The 2,500-nt window shown below is 44.1% G+C and overlaps 1 protein-coding gene and 1 long non-coding RNA gene across 2 annotated transcripts in view; one reads left to right on the top strand and one right to left on the bottom strand.

Moving 5' to 3' along the window:
* The window catches only part of LOC134441833 (uncharacterized), a 93,265-nt gene that overhangs the window by 43,703 nt on the left and 47,062 nt on the right, over window positions 1–2,500 (top strand). The window lies entirely within an intron of this gene.
* Window positions 1–2,500, bottom strand: part of si:dkey-191g9.5 (rap1 GTPase-GDP dissociation stimulator 1) — a 45,008-nt gene that overhangs the window by 18,505 nt on the left and 24,003 nt on the right. Inside the window, exon 8 of the mRNA XM_063192025.1 lies at window positions 90–221. Coding sequence (XP_063048095.1) covers window positions 90–221 — 132 coding nt within the window. The remainder of the gene's footprint in view (window positions 1–89; window positions 222–2,500) is intronic.

Raw genomic sequence — 2,500 nt, 5'->3', positions numbered from 1 at the left:
ACACACGCACACGCACACACACACACACACACACACACACACACACACACACACACACACACACACACACACAAACTGACTCTCCTCACCGTTCCTGGCAAAGTTGGCGATGGCTAGAGCCCCTGCCAGCTGCAGCTGTGTGTTGTTAGACTGCAGCCATGCCAACACGTCCTTGTACACGCTCCCCGTGCCCTCGCCGAAACACTTCTGCATGGACTCATCTGAGGCACAGAAAAGAAAACACAGCAAAGTCAGAGCAGCGTCCCCCAGAGACGTGGAAGAGAAAGACAAGGTTAGGACACACTAGAAATACAGCGAGGCTAATAGTCAGTCACGCATGGTGCGCATACAGTACTGTATGTGCGCTATCGTCATTACATTCCTTATGTACTGAAACATGGCGCTATTATCCTCTGTACCAGTGCTTCTCAACCTTATTTTCATTAATGCCCCCTGGATCCCATCATAAGCCTCCCAACATCCCCTAGACCTCAATCTCAGCCTCCCAACGCCCCCCTTAGTACTGTATTACAGTTTTTCTCCACACAAGTTCTGGTATTTCACACACAATTCTCGGAACATCTCACCCATTTCCCAACTCCCCTAACCAATGTCACTGAACACTAAACACAATTCCTACTTAACACTCAAATTCCAGTTTTAAAACACACTCTTTTCACACCATTACACACAATTCTCTGGATTACACTCAATTTTCATAAAGAAAAACACTGGGTTTCTCATGGAACACACTGTCATTCACAACACTACAATCAACTGCCATACTATGTTCACTTCCTCATCACATGGGCAAACTCTCTTCATACCGGTTTACAATCTGAAATCATCACCCCATAAGGACACACATTGCATGTGATATTGATGAAAACATGAGTGGATGCAGTGTGAAAACACATTTTTTCCGTTTTTGAACTCCAAAATCTGTTATACAAGAGATCACTTTCATGTGGTTACCCAATATTTTCCAATAAATTAGTGGGGGTTTTTTAAATGTCAGAAAAATATGTAAAATATATATTTTTTGCCACACATCTGTGTACTCAATGGAGGAGGCATGTGGCGATATTGCTGTTGATGCCTTCTCTGGGTGGATGCGCCATGCAAGACAGTATTTCCCTCGTTGCCTGGCCAGGGAAACTATTGCATGTGATGTGGATGAGGTCCTGTGGCCAGACCACAATAGAAGGCAGGATGAAGCAGAGTAGATGTGAGTGTGTGGTTTTTTTTTTTCATTGCAATAGGCTATACAGTAATGTTTTTTGTACTGCCAAATAGGCAGTGGGGTTTATCTTTGTGTTGTTTTTGTGAAAAAGACATAAAAATCTTTCTGTTTCTGTTTGTGTGTTGTGGGAATGAAGTTTTTTCAACTTATGTCACAGTATCCATGTAATCCAGAAAAAAAGCCCAAGTTACTGGGAGAAATTAGTTTTACCCTGTGCCCAACAGTGTTTTAATGGGTCTGCAAATGTGTATTGTAGTGACTGTCTGTGTGTGTCATTTGACGACAAAATGAGGTTTTTAGAAGAGGGTACATTGTTTTGAGACAAGATGTGCATTTTTCAGAGGTAGTGAAGAGTTTGGCCCGTTGTGTGTGAGGTTTGGAGATTTGTGTGTAGAGTTTTGAGAATTCGAGGACCGATTCCGAAAATTGTGTGTAGGCAATCGAGAAAAACTGTAAAAAAATAAAATGGACTAATGCCTCCCCATGGCAACTAAGCACCGTTCCCTCTCAGCTGTATCCTTCTCAGTGCCATGACTGGATACAGCACAACACCAGTACGGTTTATACGCAACACAACATAGAGGGCAGCCGTTGACATCTACTCTTACACTGTATATAATAGTAAAAAGTGAAAGCCCATTGGGAAACTCCAACTCCCATTGTCATTGTGACACAGCACTCCACAGCACACAAGTGAACACTGCACACTGCACACAACGAAATTGCATTTATGCCTCACCCGTGCAAGGGGGCAGCCCTCAGTGGCGCCCCATGGGGAGCAGTGCGGTGGGACGGTACCATGCTCAGGGTACCTCAGTCATGGAGGAGGATGGGGGAGAGCACTGGTTGATTACTCCCCCCACCAACCTGGCGGGTCGGGAGTCGAACCGGCAACCTCTGGGATATAAGTCTGACGCCCTAACCGCTCACCCATGACTGCCCTAGTATGTCAATCATGTGGTGATGCTGGAGCTATATTATGTGCAAATCCTTCAAGGACAGAACATGCCAATGGCTAGGTGAGTCACACATTGTGTCTTACATACTAATATGCACTAATGTCATTACTGCAGCCCATAGAAGAAAGGACAGACGACACACATGATGTCTAACAGTAATCTACTGTAATATGTTCATTAATGTAATGACTTTAGCCCATCGAACACAGAACAGATGGCACACAGCATGTCTTACGGTAAGCAGTGGTGTAGTCTACTTTTTTAAGGTGGGTATACTGTATATTGGAGCATTTTTTTA

Source organism: Engraulis encrasicolus, chromosome 24 (genome assembly GCF_034702125.1).
Source record: "Engraulis encrasicolus isolate BLACKSEA-1 chromosome 24, IST_EnEncr_1.0, whole genome shotgun sequence".
NCBI lineage: Eukaryota > Metazoa > Chordata > Actinopteri > Clupeiformes > Engraulidae > Engraulis > Engraulis encrasicolus.
The sequence above is the reverse complement of the archived record's forward strand: the minus strand, read 5'-3'. Positions and strand labels throughout refer to the sequence as shown.